Source organism: Acomys russatus, chromosome 11 (genome assembly GCF_903995435.1).
Source record: "Acomys russatus chromosome 11, mAcoRus1.1, whole genome shotgun sequence".
NCBI lineage: Eukaryota > Metazoa > Chordata > Mammalia > Rodentia > Muridae > Acomys > Acomys russatus.
In genome coordinates, this window is record NC_067147.1 from 61,149,136 (window position 1) to 61,164,135 (window position 15,000).

Sequence of the window (15,000 nt, forward strand, 5' to 3'; positions counted from 1 at the left end):
GTCCCAGGGAAGGTGCCTGAAGTGGGCCAATTTTACAAAACTGCTCTTTGGCCAGAAAAGGATTGCTTGGACATTGCTAATGAGATTAGAATCCTCCTAGAGAAGCTGGCTACTTTGTGTCAGGCCAATATCAGGTTTGTAGATTTTGCCCATGCCAGAAATCAACAGTGTCGAGTTTCAATTTGTAAGACTTTGCAGGGCTGCTTGGCGATTATTTGCCAGGATTTGTTTTCTCAGTCAAGCACCCAGGCACTCAGAGGCCACCAGGAGCAGTGACCCAAGAGAGAGAGAGAGAGAGAGCTGTTCCTCCTGCTGTTCCCACAGCGTCCTCTGTGCAATGCTGTTTTGCAAGCCCGCAGAATGTAAGAGTCACACAGTAACAGATGATCCTACCAAGACCTCTGAGGAGGTTCTGCAAAGCTCTGGCGTGGGTCAGAGTTGGGACTCCTGCTCGCAGCCCAGGAGAAGGGCAAGAGTGAAACTAAAGTTGCAATGGGAGGCTGTGAAATGCTGAACACCTGCTGAGGGAGCAGTGGAGCCAGTGCTGGAGAGAGTCTAAGTGGGGGCGGACAGCAGAGGCAGCCCCGGCGATTCGGGGATTCCTTTGGAAGCCAGGAGTTTCCATGGTGCCACTGTGTGCTGAGGAGGCTGACAGGAGCGCAGGAGCTTAGTGCTTGCTCTGCTGAGCTGGGGACAGACCTCACTCTAAATTCCCTTCATCTGCTTCCCTCTTCCCTTCAGAGTGAGAGCGTTTGCCCACTGCTGTTGTCTGGGAGCTACAGAAATCTTCGCTATGATCTTTGAAGATGCCCAGAGCTGAGCATTTGTCTCAAGCCTCAGAGGAAACATGGGATTTGGGTGTTAGACCCTGTTCTGGTAGCACAGAGACCCGGGGCCCACGGGGAGGATACTTGTGAGCCCAAGGTTTGGCTTCCAGACTCTGCTCTACAAAGTCATAGTCAGACTGTGCCCCCAGGGCAGTGTCCAGAGGTGAGGTCCTTGGGAGGTGACTGGATCCTGAGCACTGTCACCTCGCGACAGGGTCGATTGGCTTATGGAGCCGTGGACCAGGGGCTGCTATGGAAGTGAGCCTTCTCGCTTTCCACGAGCAGTTCCCACCCCCGCGGGCTCCTGTCCCAGCATCCTAGTCACAGCTTCAAAGCAACTGGACCAAGACCCTATGGGTTGAGACATCTGAGCCAGCAGCTGAGCTCAAGCCTTTTCTTTTAAAGGTGTTTCCTCCAGGTGTTTGTTTTTTTGTTTTTTTGTTTTTTGTCACGGGCCTTACAGATCCCTGTGGTAGGAGGAAGATGTTTGGTTCCCCTTTAACTTTACCGTAAATATTCTTACCTCTGTCATCACATGAAATGTCTACAGGATTTAAGAGACGTGTAAGATTCTTAGCATCTCCCAAACAGACTTAACGCATTCATTTCTTAACGAGCCAGTATCTAACTAACTCATTTACCGTTTTCAATTGAAATCGTGCTTCGGGATCCTAGAGGAAACAAAACACAATGAGACTCAGCGCTGGTCACACATCCGAGCTGCACATTAAGTGGGAGTCGGTTTACCTGTTCTTCCTCCTCGTTTTTTGCAGAAGAAACCTTGTGTGAAAGAAAGAGACAACAGTCTGAGTTCCCAGCATCTCATGGAGAAGCACTTTCCTATTAGCCCCTGTCATTACTAAGGGGCTGGCCACTCTCCCGGGACTCCCGGCCACTCTCTAGGATAGCCAGGGCTACACAAAGAGACCCTGCCTCAAAAAAAAAAAACTAAAATCAAACAAACAAACAAACAAACAACAACAACAACAAAAGAGGGTTCATGTGCCAAACTGAGCAAGTAGAACTTTCCTCAACTCTTGGGAGATTTATGGTGTGTGTGTGTGTGTGTGTGTGTGTGTGTGTATGTGTGTCTGTGTGTGTGTGTGTGTGATTGTCTCTACACTCCAAAGCTTTGCAATTCTTTAGTTACTGGTTGGTGGGCCTAGTTATTGACTTCAAACAGGGACGAGAGGCATGCCTAATGGCTCTTGAGGAGATCTGGATGTGACTATTGGAAAGTGAGCCGAGGGCACTTCCACAGGCAGCCAGTGAGAAGAAGAACTGTAGGAATGCTGAGGTGCCAAAGCGAAGGACATCTGTGGGACACTGAAAGGAGAGCTGTGTGACCTCCTGCAGAAAGCCTCAGTGTCGTGGTGCCAGGCCACAGGTCTCAGTTTGGTAGATAAGCTAATTATAAAGGGAGTTCAGCTATCAAGAATCCCCTTTTATCTTAAGTCAAATGGGTGCACTTAGGAGTCAGATCCTGAGCGAGTACTCAGCTAGAACCCAGCATAGCACTCAGCGTAGAACTCAGCATAGCACTCAGCATAGAGCCTAGCATAGCACTCAGCTAGAACCCAGCATAGCACTCAGTGTAGAACCCAGCATAGCACTCAGCTAGAACCCAGCACAGCACTCAGCATGGAACCCAGCATAGCACTCAGCATAGAACCCAGCATTAGCACTCAGCATAGAACCCAGCATAGCACTCAGCGTAGAACCCAGCATAGCACTCTGCATAGAACCCAGCATAGCACTCAGCTAGAACCCAGCACAGCACTCAGCATGGAACCCAGCATAGCACTCAGCATAGAACCCAGCATTAGCACTCAGCATAGAACCCAGCATAGCACTCAGCGTAGAACCCAGCATAGCACTCTGCATAGAACCCAGCATAGCACTCAGCATAGAACTCAGCATAGCACTCAGTGTAGAACCCAGCATAGCACTCAGCTAGAACCCAGCATAGCACTCAGCATAGAACCCAGCATAGCACTCAGCATAGAACCCAGCATTAGCACTCAGCATAGAACCCAGCATAGCACTCAGCGTAGAACCCAGCACAGCACTCAGCTTTCCCAGTAGCAGCTGAGCATGCTCAAGCATCAGCTGTTAAATTGCTAACTTCATTTTCTAAAACAGAGATCATAAATTTTGTGTCCCAAATTTTATTGTATAGCTTCCAAAGTAGTTTTTCAATATGCCATTTAACCTTCATGACAGTCTATAAAATATGTATTTTATTTATTTAAAATTTATTATTATTGTTGTTGTTGTTATTTGGTTTTTTGACAGCCCCGGCTGTCCTGGACTCTTTTTGTAGAACAAGTTGGCCTTGAACTCATAGAGATCCACCTGCCTCTGCCTCCCAAGTGCTGGGATTAAAGGCGTGTACCACAATGCCTGGCCCTTCAAATTTATGTTAATTTTATGTGTATGGGATGGGTGTTTTGCCTACATGCTTGTCTGTGTGCCACATGCAAGCAGTGTCTAAGGAGGTCAGAAAAGGGCGTTGGATCCCCTGGAACTGTAGTTACAGACAGCAGTGAGCTGCCACGGGGGTGCTGGGATCTGAACCCCGCTCCTCTGGAAGAGCAGCCAGCTCTCTTAAGCACCGAGCCATCTCTCCAGCCCCCTTTACTCTATTTTAAACATCTGTGGAATTGTTTCATAAAGTTTTTTGTAAGATCTTGGGGGGGGGGGTGGGAGTAAGCGAGATGTGGAAATTAATTCTTTTAACGGTTTTAAGAAGGAGAAATGTTTGTCCTTTTTGAGAAAAAATGCACTACTGATTTTACATTGGCGTAAGCCTGGGTGCGGGACGTGCAACAGCAGGTTCTGTTTTGTTTGTACACATGATGTTGAGAGGGGGTAGCGCTGGTGTCTCCTAAAGAACACGCTTGTTATGGATTGTCTGCAGCTCCTAACCCCTTTGTCCCTACCATCCTCATAGTCCAGAAGGCCAGCACCTAGGGAGAAAGGAGAGAGAGAGGACGCCATGATTGTGTTTCTTGCTAAAGGGTCATGCAAAACAGGATGTAGCTTAACTGTAAAGGAACAGTTTAAAATATTGGCCAGGGCAGGTGACCAGGATGGGGCTCTTACCCAGCTCCCTCCTCCCACGCAGCAGTCCTGGCCTAGCTCTCAGACACACTGCTCTCCTCTCCTCCCACCCCCCTCATCTTGCCCCGTTTCCCCCTCCCCTCCCCCTCACCCCGCCCTCCCCCCAACCACCTTTTCTGTATCCACTCTCACGGTTCCCGGATGTTAGAGCCTTCTGTCCAGCTGCCTGATGGAGGCCCTCTACACAATGAGACTTAGCCCTACTGCGGAACCATCGGGGCTATGATGCCCAAGGCTTGGTGTCTCTGCTGCGCCGCCGAGAGGAGCCTCGGGACCACGCACACCCCACGCGCCGCCGCTAATCCGTTCTAGGGGCTCCCTGACAGGATTCCCTTAGAGACCCAGACGTGTAGTTCATGCTGTGCTACGCTCTATGAGGCTCTGGAAGTCCCCTGGCGGCGAGCCAGACACAGGCAAAGAACGCGCACGCGCTAGGCGCTCTGTGCCTCGAGGTACTCACTCAGCTCCGAAGAAGTGTATCTGGAGACGTGCGCTGTGGGAGGGTCAGATTGAGAGAGGTGTCACCCCCCAAGTCTCTGTGCTCTAAACCTCGCCCCCAAGGCAGTCCTCTCTTTCCAGCATCTCCACCCGGCCCTGCCACGCTGTCCTGTTTTCTGAGGTTTCAAAGGTTCCGAGGAGAGGAAATCTGGGGCACACAGGTGCAGGTGACGAGAAGAAGGAAACAGGACAGGTATTGAGGAGGGTCCTGGGAGCCCTGTCCCGTCCCTCTGACACGTGGATGTCCTCGTTTCCCACACTGTCACTCAGAGCCCAGGGCTCTTTCTGTGACCTCTTGGATGTTTGTTTCTGTCAGAATCTTGCTTTCCAACATGTTCAGACTAAAGTAGTCTGAGGTAGATTTTTTAAAGGGTTATTATTGCCTTGCTAACGCTGATGTTTTTGTTGGCAGTGCTGATAGAACTTTAGAACTTCACATTGTGAGCGAGTCAGTGACAGAAAGATGTCTGACATGGAACACACACTGAGCACACTGGCAAAGCCTGCGGCTGTCTTGTAAGGAGAGGCAAATCTGGGCTTCCCTCTCCCTGAGACTCTCATGGCGAGTCGCCATGGTTAACTCACCAAATTGCCTACGCCGCGTCCATCTTACTATCAGAATAGCCAGAACAGCGCAGCTTAGCAGGGTCAGGATGACAGCCAATATTACTTCTGGCAGAAAAAAAGATACCTATGGGCTTTGGGCCATGTTAACGACAGGGGCACCGTTCTGTCCCTCCCCGCTTCTTCCTCGACTTTTTAAGAGATTTTAGTGTTGTTTTTAGATGGAGTCTCACATAGCCCATACTGGCTTTGAACTCACTTTGGAGCAAAGGCTGGCGTTGATTCCTGATTCTGCCTGTGCCTTCTATGTGCACAGCGGTTACAAGCGGCACAGCCAGGCCCAGCTTCCGGAATAGCTTCCTCACGTTTCTGCCATGCCTGCCCTAGCCCAGGCTTAGCTCTAACACCTGTTCTTTGTTTTGTACTAAGAACTGTGGCTGCTATAGCCCTTGCTTTAAAGCGGACAACCTGAGAGGTACCTTCTGGGGGCGGGGCCCTCCTCTCAGTCAGGAGAAGCTTGGAGAGATCCGTGGTCTGGCAAAGCCGTCCTCTGAAGTGTGAGAAGACTATTGGCGCCTCTATTTGTGTGTGTGTGTGTGTGTGCGTGCGCGTGTGTGTGTTTTAACCTCCTATGCATAGATTTGCCATTTTGGTTAAAGTATAAATATTAATATATCTGTACATTTATAGCTGTACATATACAGGGAAGGTATACTCAATTTTTTTGTTGTTGTTGTTTGCATGAGCGAACAACCAAAGTTATGGAGGCCCTGGAGGGATGCTGTCTGAGGTTGAGGTAGTGATATTAAGGTGAGCCATGAGAGGAGAGAGGTTCCTTATCAGTGAGGAAGACCTTGGGTCGTTGCCCACAGAGCCACATAAGAAGGATGTATGTGGCCTTTGTTACAGCAATGGAGAGGACAATAATGTTTATATGATTGATTTGTATTGTGTATTTAAGACAGAGCAGAAAAGACAGTGCAGGGGGAGGGACACATTCATAGCAACTACAAATCCGCGACAGTGGAAATGCTGAATAGCAAACTCTGGCTGACTAAAAAAACAGATTATTCCACAATCAAGGCTGCTTTCAAAAAGCACCAGTGGAATCCACGTCATGGCGCAAACACCACCACCACCCAGCCCACTCGGCACGCTGGGTGTATGCCTTCTGGGTCCTTTTAGGTGTTTGGCAATGTGAGAAAATTCTGCTGCCAACCCCACCTTCAGAGACTTGCTGGGCCGCGCCTCTAAAGTCAGCAGCTCGTCTCCACCATGAGAGCGAGAAACTCTGGTCAAAGTAAGATAAGCTTGTGTGGTGACGCTCAGAGGAAGACCCTTAGCGAAGCCTTTGCTCAGGGTCCGGAATGTTCTGTGAGGGGCGTTTGGAAGATGGCCATCCCGTGTGTGGGGGAAAGGGGATGAAGTTGTTATTTGTCAGGGCTGAGGCAGACTGTGGAGTGATCAGCACTGTAGGAAGGGTGGGGGCCTGGGGGGAGGGTTATGGGATGCCCCCCTGGTGAGTTCAAACCTCAGAGACCCAAGGAGAAGATTGCCCTCGAGCTGCAGTGATGATGGGCAACTTTCTCTCAGCTTCCCTGGAGAGATCAGTCAGAATGGACAGTGGATTTGAAAGGAAACCAGGTAGGAAAGCAAGCCAGGTCGGCTAACACCCACAAGACAAGGCTCTTGAGAGAGCGGCTGCCAAGGAAATGCCAGAGAGAAAGCTGGCTCTTACCCAGGGTTGACATCTTCCCGCTAGTGTCTTCAATGAGTTCCACGTCATCTGGACTCTTTTGTCAGAGAGAGATCAAGATAAAACAGGTGCTGCGAGGGCCTGAGTGTCAGGGAGACCCTCCTAGACCTCCCAGGGACTGTGTGGCTTAGGTTGGTCAGACCTACACAGGATATGGCCTTGGAAGGTTCCAGAACCTGTGTCATAACAAAGTCTCGGAACTTCCAAGAAGCCAGGAACATTCCTAGAGGTGATGCCTTCTGAGAGACCGGGTTTAAGGACACCTTGGTGGGCCTTGAACTCACATGGGAAACTCACCATGTTGGCCTTTGCAGCCTGGGCTCTTAACTCAAAAGACTGTGTCTACTTCATTTGGAACACCAGCAGCAGGGTATGAACTTTATAAATGGTTCATTGGTAAAGAGGAGAAAGATCCCGTATTTAAAAATAAGGGCCTTCAGATGAAGGCGAACCGGGGAAGCGAAGGTGACAGAGTCGGGAGGCGTGTGTTGCTGAAGACGAAGCCTCCAGATGGGGTTTCACACACGTGCGTTGACAACAAAGTAATGAGAAATAAGCACCCCTTGCCAAAGTCTCAGCCATGAGGCTGCACAGTAGGCAGCTTACAAGCACACAAGCACACCCCAAGTAACATTGATCCCCCCCCAGTGACCTTCATATCTCCCGTAACCACCATATCTCTCCAGTAATCTTTCAAGATGGCTGCAGACACCAGACGTCACCCTACCTTTTGTTGGTGGCCCATGTGACACACACAAACCCACGGTCTCCTTTAGTGTTGGAGACTGATTGTCTGAGGAGGGGTCTCCTAGGATAGGCAGCCAGCCCTGGAAGAGATGTGATACCCTCTAGTGTCAGATGCCCCACCTTCAATACTGGGCAGCACTAGGTTACTACAACCCTTAAATTGTATATTGGTAGAAACTTAAGATCATTTTGTTTGACATTTATTTAATGTATTATGCATGTACAACTTATTTGAAAAGGTGAAAAATAACTTATAACTTATTCAGGATGGTCAGAGATAGAAATTGATAGTTGGTCACTTATAAATCTTACTAGATACTACATTTCTTAATTATAGAATAAGCTTTATTTAGTTTTTTGTATATGTTTTCAAAGGAATAGATAGATGATGGATAGAATAGATAGATAGATGGTCTTCAAACACTTCAGAGATCCACGGAAAATGGCATTTAATAATAAAGGGCTTTTATGACAGAGACACACCTGTTCCTGGCAGCACCTCCAGTCTAATCATGCGGGCATCAAGAAACGATAGTGGCAGAACAGCCACCGGACTGAGGAACTGTGCTTATCTCTACTGCTGATGACAGAATGACTGTCCACTATGATCAAGCCTGATACTGAGAAACTGGCTGCCCAGCCTGCAGAGATTAGGTGGGCCAGTCCTTCAGGATTCCTGCTTCAGAGCAGTCTGTGAGATGCTTTGAGCTGGCTGAAGGCTGGATGCCCCGACGATGGAGAAGGAACTTGTGACAGTCCAGACAATCAGCTCTCTGACCTGTCAATACTTTTGGAAGTTGCTTGCCTGCACTTCATTCATATTAGATAGTTTTTGCTTCTGGGGTCTCTGATGGGGTTGAAGACTAGATAGCCACAATATTAATATGTTTAATAATAAGAAAAAATTTTAGACATTAGGATAATCAATAGCATAGGCTAGATAGTGAATAATTTCTTAAAAACTGTTAACTACAAATGGACTGACTGCTCCTTGTAAATGTGACTTAATGGATAATTCTTATTTTATTGCATATAGCTTATTTTATTTAATAGAAAGGGGGAGATGAAGGAGAGATAAACATGTTTTTTTTTTGTTTAGATCACAAGTTGGGGATGAGCAGGTGATGTTTATCCCCTTAGAAGTCGAACCACCGTGTGGGGGAGATTGGTTATTAACCAGCTGAAAAACATCCTTGAACAAATTCTGAGAGGAGATACAAATGTGAGCCAAAAACAGGAGACAGAGCCTTTGGAGACTTGGGATAGTTTTGGCTGTTCATTGCTCTACTTCGAGATGCTCCTAGAGAGAACTGCTTGAGGGAAGGCTCCGGGGCTCCGGCTTCGGCTGAGGTTCTGGGTTCTGGTTGCTCCAGGTTCCAGCAGAAGAAATCCTGCTGTTTACGCCAGGAGAATCGTTCCTCAGAACTGATATCCTTCTGGTTTCATTATTGTGTTCTTTAATCTCCTTTTCCTATTGTTTAGGTTAGTCGGGTTATAAGTGAGGTGCTCTTGGTTAACAAGTTCATAATAAAATATATTTGCTAAGAAAATTGAGCCTACACCCTTACTCCATTTTTATGGTGTAAATTGAGAAAGTTTTAAAAGAAGTTCCGAGCCAGGTGTAGTGGCGCACGTCTTTAATCCCAGCACTTGGGAGACAGAGGCAGGCGGATCTCTGTGAGTTTGAGACCACCCTGGTCTACAAAGTGAGTCCAGGACAGCCAAGGCTACACAGAGAAACCCTGTCTTGAAAAGAAAAACAAGGCAAAACAAAAACAAAACAACAACAACAAAAAAAGTTCTGTATCTATACACTTGGCTCACTAGAATTTCAACAGTAATTTTAAATTTTTGTTAAAACGTGTCTTGGCATGAATTCACTACCACGTTACTTGGACATCTCATGTGTAGTGCATGTGTGCATGCATGTGCGCATGTATGTGTGAGGTGGGAGTACATGTGCTGGCGCGTGGGGGCCACATGAAGGTGTCTTCTTCATTTATTGTCTGTTTTTTGGAGTCGGGGTTTTTCCTGGGTTCAGGCTTTTAGGGCAGGCTGGCAGCCAGAAAGCCCCAGTGACGACGCATCAGTCCCTGCTGAGGTTAGCGGTGCACAGGCGAACACCTGACGTGTCCTGTGGGCGCCGGGATGGAAACTCCACGCGCACACAGCAGGTGCTCAGAGGAGCTCAGCCATCTCTCCAGCCCCTCAGCCGTAGAGCCCGGACTGCCGTAATGGCACACCGTGATGGAATTAGGATTTGGTTGCAAAATGTTTCACAAAACAGATTGCTGCCTCAGCTTGGTTTCCGACTTTCAAGTTTCTCTTGTGTGTTTTAAAAATGTTTTTTATCAGTGTGATCAAGAGCTTACAAAAGTGGGGTCCCGAGCTGGAGAGATGACATTTTCCGCTTTTCCAGAGGGCCCAGGTTCAATTCCCAGCACCCACACGGCAGCTCACAACTGTCTATAACTCCAGTCCCAGGGGATCTGACACCCTCACGCAGACATGCCTGCAGATAAAACAGCAATGTGTATAAAGTAAGTGAATAAATCAATCATTAAAAGAGAATGGCCCGCAACAGGGAGACTTGCACAGTGAGGGCGCCTGCTGCTCCTGGGGAGCAGATAAGAAGGTTAGGGTATCCAGCACCAGGGAGGCAGAGGGGTCCACAGGAGGCCAGTGACCTGACCTCCCGGGACTTTCCCAGGAGACATTCTGTGATGGTCTCAGACTTCACAGCGGCTCCAACCCCACTAAGGACCCTGAGGGGAATGGAAGCATCTTCTACCGCTGCTGGCCACCCCAGGGCTCTCCCTGAGGACACCAACTGCAGAGATGCAGCGATCCACCCGTCTGTTGCTTTTGACGTGGAAGGACTCACAGACCTAACCGCCATAGCCCATGGCCCTTAGAGCAAATTTCCTCTCTCTCTCTCTGCCCCACTAGGAGCTGCCCCAGCTGAAGTTCCAGTCACGACTGGAACGAAGCTCGGACCTTTCGCGAGTAAAAAGACCCAGCCAATAATAAAGCGCAGGGTCGTGTCTCTTCACAGGAATTCTACCAAACATTCCATGAAGAAGCAGAGCCCTTTTCTGCTCAAGCTCCCGCACACCCGACGAGGGGGCTTCCAGCAGCAGTTCTACAAGTCACCGGAAGGATCACACCGTGACTGACGAGGGCTTGCCCCAGGGGTGCAAGGATGTCTCAACACACACACCAGAAAAGGCGATAGGAAGTGCAAGAAAAACAAGACCACAGACTCAATATTTGAAGAAAAAATGTTTTCAGATTCAGACATTCATCCACAAATGAAGCTCCCAGTATTAAATCTGATGTGAAAAGAGGAAACTTCAGTGTGTGGGGAGAGCAGGCATGACACATCTACACCTGCCCTGACAGCCAACAGAAAGCTTGCAACAAGGACCCGGCCCTGTAAGATCCTATAAGAAGCAGAAAACCTTGTGGGGTGGTTATGACAATCATTTTTGGAATGGGAGCCCAGAACTGAGGGCCTCAGAAGCAGCAACATGGCAGGTCAGCTGAGCGTGGTTTTGGTGGTTACTTTCTTTCTTTCTTTTTCTTTTTCCTTTTTTTTTTTTTTTTTTTAAGTGTAACTCCCATTTTATTTGTCCAAAGTTTTTTTTTTCTTCTGTCCTGTCTTTACATGGGCTTTGGTGGAGGTCGTGGTGCAGCACCAGCAGGTCTAATCCATGGTGGGGGTGTTCAGTCCTTCCAAGCCTCACGGGATCGGTTCCTGACCACCTTGCTGTGAACGGCACAGCTCACGCAGTAACGCAGCTTGACGTGGAGCTTGGGCAGCACATAAGCGCCAAAGACGCTGGCTTCGGAGATGTCCCTGACAGCAGCGGCCTCTACAATGTTCCAGATGACGAGCTTCTTAACGGCCTTGTCCTTGGGCACGCACCGGGCACAGTTGGTGCAGCGAATTGGCTGCACGGGGCCGCGGCCCTTTTCGGCACGGCCGTTGTTTCTCCTTTTTTTGGTCATCTTGGAGCCAAGACCGGAAAGAGCTTGATGGTTACTTTCTACTTAAGTCACCGCTGTTAGCGGTCAGCTTCAGTCTGCCTACCTGTGATGTCATTGCTTACCTGTCACGGGGGCGTGGCCCTGCCCAGGGCCATATAAAAGGACAGTCTCCTCCCCCCTCTCCTGTCTCTACCTCTTACTCTTTCTCTGTTTCTGTCTCTCTCTCTGTCTCTCTGGGGTGCCCTCCCCCTTTTCCTTCTCTCCCATGCTCACATAATAAACTCCTCTATAACATAACATGTAGCACTGGAACCTTTATTACCTTATCAGCTTATGGCCTTATATCTCATATTATACATAAAAACCACTGCATTTAAGATGTAGCTTAGATTGCTGTCAAGTTCTATCGCTATTTGAAAGATCATTCTTGACATTTTAATATGGTGTTGCTGCTTTTGTTTGAGGCTCATGAAGTCTGTTTAATTTTTATTCCTTTGAATGTTGTTTTAGCGCTGTGTTCAGCAGCGTAGTCTGGTCACCGGTGCCCACACAGAAGTTACTTACTGCCAGCTCTTTATGAAACATAGAACACAGGTACAGAGTGTTAGGAACTTGTGGCGCAAAGCCAGGTAGTGACGCACGCCTTTGAGCCCAGCATTTGGGAGGCAGAGGCAGGTGGATCTCTGTGAGTTTGAGGCCAGCTTGGTCTACAGAGGGGGCCTACACAGAGAAACCTTGTCTCAAGAACAAAACAAAATAATAAAATAAACAAGCAAAACCCAAATAACACCAAACAAAACCTTACAGAATAATTTCCTTATGCTAAATCTAATAATTGCTATAATTTCACAATAGCAAGGTCTGCCTTTGTTGTGTAGTTAAGAAAGTTGCCTGTCCTAGTTTGGTTCTTTGTTGCTGTGGTAAAAACCATGACGGTGGTGTTTCAAATAAGAATGGTACAGTAGGCCCAATATGTGAATACTTAGTCACCAGGAAGTGGCATTCTTTGAAAAGATTAGAAGGATCAGGGGTTGTGGCATTGTTGGAGGAAGGAAGAGCCCACTGGGGCTTTCAGATTTCAAAAACCCATGCCAAGCCCAGTCTCTCTCTCTCCCTCCTTCCCTCCCTCCCTCTTCCCTTCTCCCCCCCGCCCGCCTGTAGCCCAGGATGTAGCTCCCAGCTACATCTCCTGTGCTATGTGTGCCACTGTGCCCCCTGCTATGATGAGAGTGGACTAAGCCTCCGAAACTAAAGCAAGACTCCAGTTAAATGCTTTCGCTCACAGCTGTTACTTTGGTCATGGTGTCTACTCAGAGCAATAAACAGTAACCAAGACAGTGACCGAGAGCATCTTGGAGAGAAAAGGGTTTATTTCATCTCACGGCTCCCAGGTCACACTTCAGCACTGAGGGAAGCCAGGGCAGAACTCAAGGCACGAACCCGCAGGAGGTGGGGACTGATGCAGAGAAGATGAAGGGATGCTGTTTCTGGCTTGCTCCCCGAGGCTTGCTCAGTCTGTTTTCTGGTACACCCTAGGGCCACCTGCCCAGGGAGGCACCGTCTACAGTGGGCTGGATCTTCCCACATCAACCATTAACCAAGAAAATGTCTCAGAAACTTGCCTGCAGGCCAGTCTGAGGGAGGCAGCTCTCAAGCGAGCATCTCCTTTCTCAGCTTGGGTGAAATTGACAAACACCCAATCAGCACATCACTGGCCTGTGGTGGAAACAAAGAATCACTGGGAATGTGCTCAGGGTGTGTACATTGCATACTCGCACAAGAATGGCCCTAGGTAGCCCTTTATAAGTAATAATAGTAATAAAAATAAAGCCGCTGGTGTATAAGCAGGGAGCAAGCATGCTACCAGATTCGGAAAGCCATGGATTCGTTGATCTTAGGGGCGATTAAACAGATTTATATATAAAAAGGATGAGTATTAACAATCATAGCACCACGCACAGCACAAACCGTCTGAGAATCTCGTCCACGGTCTGGCCATAGAGGCTGATGGAGTCTCAGGCTAAGAGGCTTCCCAGTCAGAGGGCCTCACGCCCACCCAGGAGGACCTCACAGATGCTGCGTCCGCCCTCTGAGTTCCTTGTGCACGTCGCTCAGGGCTGTGCTGATGGGGAGAGCTCCACACAGCTACGCTTGAAGTAAGGATAGAGTGATCCCAAGAACTTGGCTTGGGTGAAGGAAAAGATGTGGGTCTCGTCACTCATGTTGTAGAAAGAAAGGTCGTTGTCCTCCTGATCCAAGAACACTGCAACCTTCTCTGGACTCGTCTCCAGAGACAGCCACGGCTGTCCCTCCAGAGAGACGCCCCGGGAACAGAAGGTGAGGGCCCTGAACTCCTTCCCTTTCTTCTCTAAGACCCTGAATTTCCTCATCAGCTCTCTGGGCGACGCATCCTGTTCATACAGTTCATAAACGCCGAGTGTCCACTCCTCTGTGTCCCCGACGTCCACCTCCCAGTAGTATCTCCCCAGCATGAAGCCTTCCTGGTAAAGTGTGATGATATTGTCGTCAACTTGTGGGTTGCTGATGGATGGTTCAGCTGGCTCCTCCCTTCTGTTCTCTTCTGTCTTTGGGTCAGATTTGTCCTGGTCAGGCACTTCAAGGTTTATCTTTACAGGAGCTGGAGGAGGGAAAGGGGGAGAGGGGTAGAGGAGGGGAGGGGCAGGGGGAAGGAGGAGGGGGAGACAAAGCCACCATTGTGATGTTTGTATATCAACAACTGTTCAAAACCAGCAACCAGCGCTGTGTGTAGGAGGCTGCTGGATGAGCAAAGCCTTAAGGAAACTGGGTGTAGGGGGCTCGTGCGTCAACACGTCTCAGTGCATTGGGCTGCGTGCTCTCCCACCGCATTCTGAGCTCTGTGCCTTATTCTATCGGGTCTATGCTACTGTGGGGCCTTGAGAGCATGGACTGAGCCAGGGCTTGTGGTGGTTATGTAGTTGTGTCCCCCGTCCCCCCTCTTCCCCTGCTTTCCCCCTCCCGCACTACCCCCTCCCCCCCCCCCCCCGTCCTCAGTAAATCGCAGCCTTGCTCCTCAGCTACGGAAAGGACAGTCACAAGATTGCATCACAAAATGAAGCTGCTTGTTCCTGCCACTCTTAGTTTTTCCTTCCTTGGGCATCTCCTCAGTAGGGAGCTGTGATGATTTCTGCTGTCCAAGCCCAGTGGGTCCCATGGATAAGAACGCTGGCCCCGTGTGTGGAGATGGGGACAGAACCAGCATGGCTCCTCCTGGCAGTGGCTCCCAGCACAGGGTCACACAGAGCGACGCCTTCTTCTCTTCCCCACTGTCAGCCTGAACAACAGTGTCTCTGTCTGTCAGGAAGATCACACAGGACACCAGAGAGCAAACCGTGGGGCTGGCAGACTCAGTGGTTTGCCTGGCATGTGCAGGGTTTGACACTCATCTCCACATGAGGAACAAAGTCAGAGGGCCAGGCAGACAGGAGCAAATGCACTCACCCGGCTGGAACTGTT

The 15,000-nt window shown here is 49.1% G+C and overlaps 2 protein-coding genes across 2 annotated transcripts in view; both read right to left on the reverse strand.

The window, feature by feature from the left end:
- Window positions 1–11,241: 11,241 nt before the first annotated feature.
- On the reverse strand, window positions 11,242–11,535 carry LOC127195930 (40S ribosomal protein S26-like). Its single transcript, XM_051153564.1, has one exon. The coding sequence runs from the start codon at window positions 11,524–11,526 to the stop codon at window positions 11,242–11,244; it is 285 nt and encodes a 94-aa protein (XP_051009521.1). The 5' UTR covers window positions 11,527–11,535.
- Window positions 11,536–13,616: 2,081 nt separating this feature from the next.
- Window positions 13,617–15,000, reverse strand: part of LOC127195938 (butyrophilin-like protein 1) — a 9,898-nt gene continuing 8,514 nt past the window's right edge. The window contains exons 8-9 of the mRNA XM_051153572.1: window positions 14,986–15,000; window positions 13,617–14,143 (exon numbers count right to left, since the gene is read on the reverse strand). The exon at window positions 14,986–15,000 is cut by the window's right edge and continues 12 nt beyond it. Coding sequence (XP_051009529.1) covers window positions 13,617–14,143; window positions 14,986–15,000 — 542 coding nt within the window. The remainder of the gene's footprint in view (window positions 14,144–14,985) is intronic.